This window comes from Tupaia chinensis, unplaced genomic scaffold (genome assembly GCF_000334495.1).
Source record: "Tupaia chinensis unplaced genomic scaffold, TupChi_1.0 Scaffold146304_1, whole genome shotgun sequence".
Taxonomy (NCBI): Eukaryota; Metazoa; Chordata; class Mammalia; order Scandentia; family Tupaiidae; genus Tupaia; species Tupaia belangeri.
In genome coordinates this window covers 17,015-18,120 of record NW_006206160.1, presented here as the reverse complement: position 1 = coordinate 18,120, position 1,106 = coordinate 17,015, and the positions used below count along the sequence as shown (strand labels likewise).

At 32.4% G+C, this 1,106-nt stretch overlaps 1 protein-coding gene across 4 annotated transcripts in view; it reads right to left on the bottom strand.

Moving 5' to 3' along the window:
- The window catches only part of LOC102478015 (transport and Golgi organization protein 1 homolog), a 29,060-nt gene that overhangs the window by 23,820 nt on the left and 4,134 nt on the right, over window positions 1-1,106 (bottom strand). For all 4 annotated transcript variants that reach the window (XR_003547978.1, XR_003547977.1, XR_001369772.2 and 1 more), the window contains exon 4: window positions 930-1,061. Coding sequence is in view for 1 of the 4 variants with exons in the window: in XM_006168880.1 (XP_006168942.1) it covers window positions 930-1,061 (132 nt within the window). In the remaining 3 variants the exon portion in view is untranslated. The remainder of the gene's footprint in view (window positions 1-929; window positions 1,062-1,106) is intronic.

Here is a 1,106-nt window from a genome sequence, read left to right as displayed (position 1 = left end):
AATAAATACCACAAAATCAACACCTAGTAATATAATATTCAAAGCCCAGAACATGAAAGACAAAGAAAAGTCCTAGAAGGTACCAGAGAGGTAGAAATACTTTGCCAAGAAACAAAAAATAAGAATAACATGAAACTTCTCTTCAGAAGCCTTGGTTATTAAGAAAAAAAGTGGAATTACAAAATGTTAAATGCACAGAACCATCAACCTAGAATTCTATCTTGCACAATTATTATTCTCAAGTTTAGAAGGAATAAAGACTTTCCGAGAAAGACAGAAATCAAGTGATATGGTCTCCAGTAAGCCTGTCTGACAAGAAGTATAAAGGAGGTTCTTTATACAAGACAAATAATAGAAGTCAGCAACTCTCATCTCCATAGTGAAAGGAGGAGCATTAGAGAAGGAACAAATGAAGGTCAAACTTAACCTATTTCTTAATTGATCTGTCATGTAACTGTTTGTTCTATATAACATTAGCCAGATAATAATAATAATAACAACAATCTACCTAGTAAGTATAGCTTAATGAAAAGTGAAGGAAGATAATATAAGAGATGAACAAGGAGAATTGGGTCTTTCACAAGATATTCACTCTTCCCAGAAATGGTATAGTTTGCTCTTAGGTCACCATGGACTTAAACTAGAAATCAGTAACAAAATAGTTGGAAAAATATGAACTATTTGGAGATTAAACAATGCACTTTCAAGTTCACTTTTGCAGTATGTAAGGTTTTTTTTTTAATTCCATTAGAATTTAAAATATTTTAGTCTAAATGATAATGAAAGTAGGAATTGTGATAATTAGTGGAATATGCAGTGGAAGTTGTGCTTATAGAAGACGTTTATAGTACATACTGAAATTAAAAGGACCAGTGACTATACCATCCCATCTTAATGTGACTAAAAATATGACATGTTGGTGCACTCACAGGAAAGATAATTCTCCAGATGAATATGACAACTGCTGAAATGCCCAAGTAGGCAGCAATGATGACAGGCTTCCAAAAATTTCCAAAACAATTAGGACCAAGATGAAAATCATCACACAGAAGATGCATCTGCTGAAACAATAATATTTGAAATAATGAGATGCCTGGAAGACATTT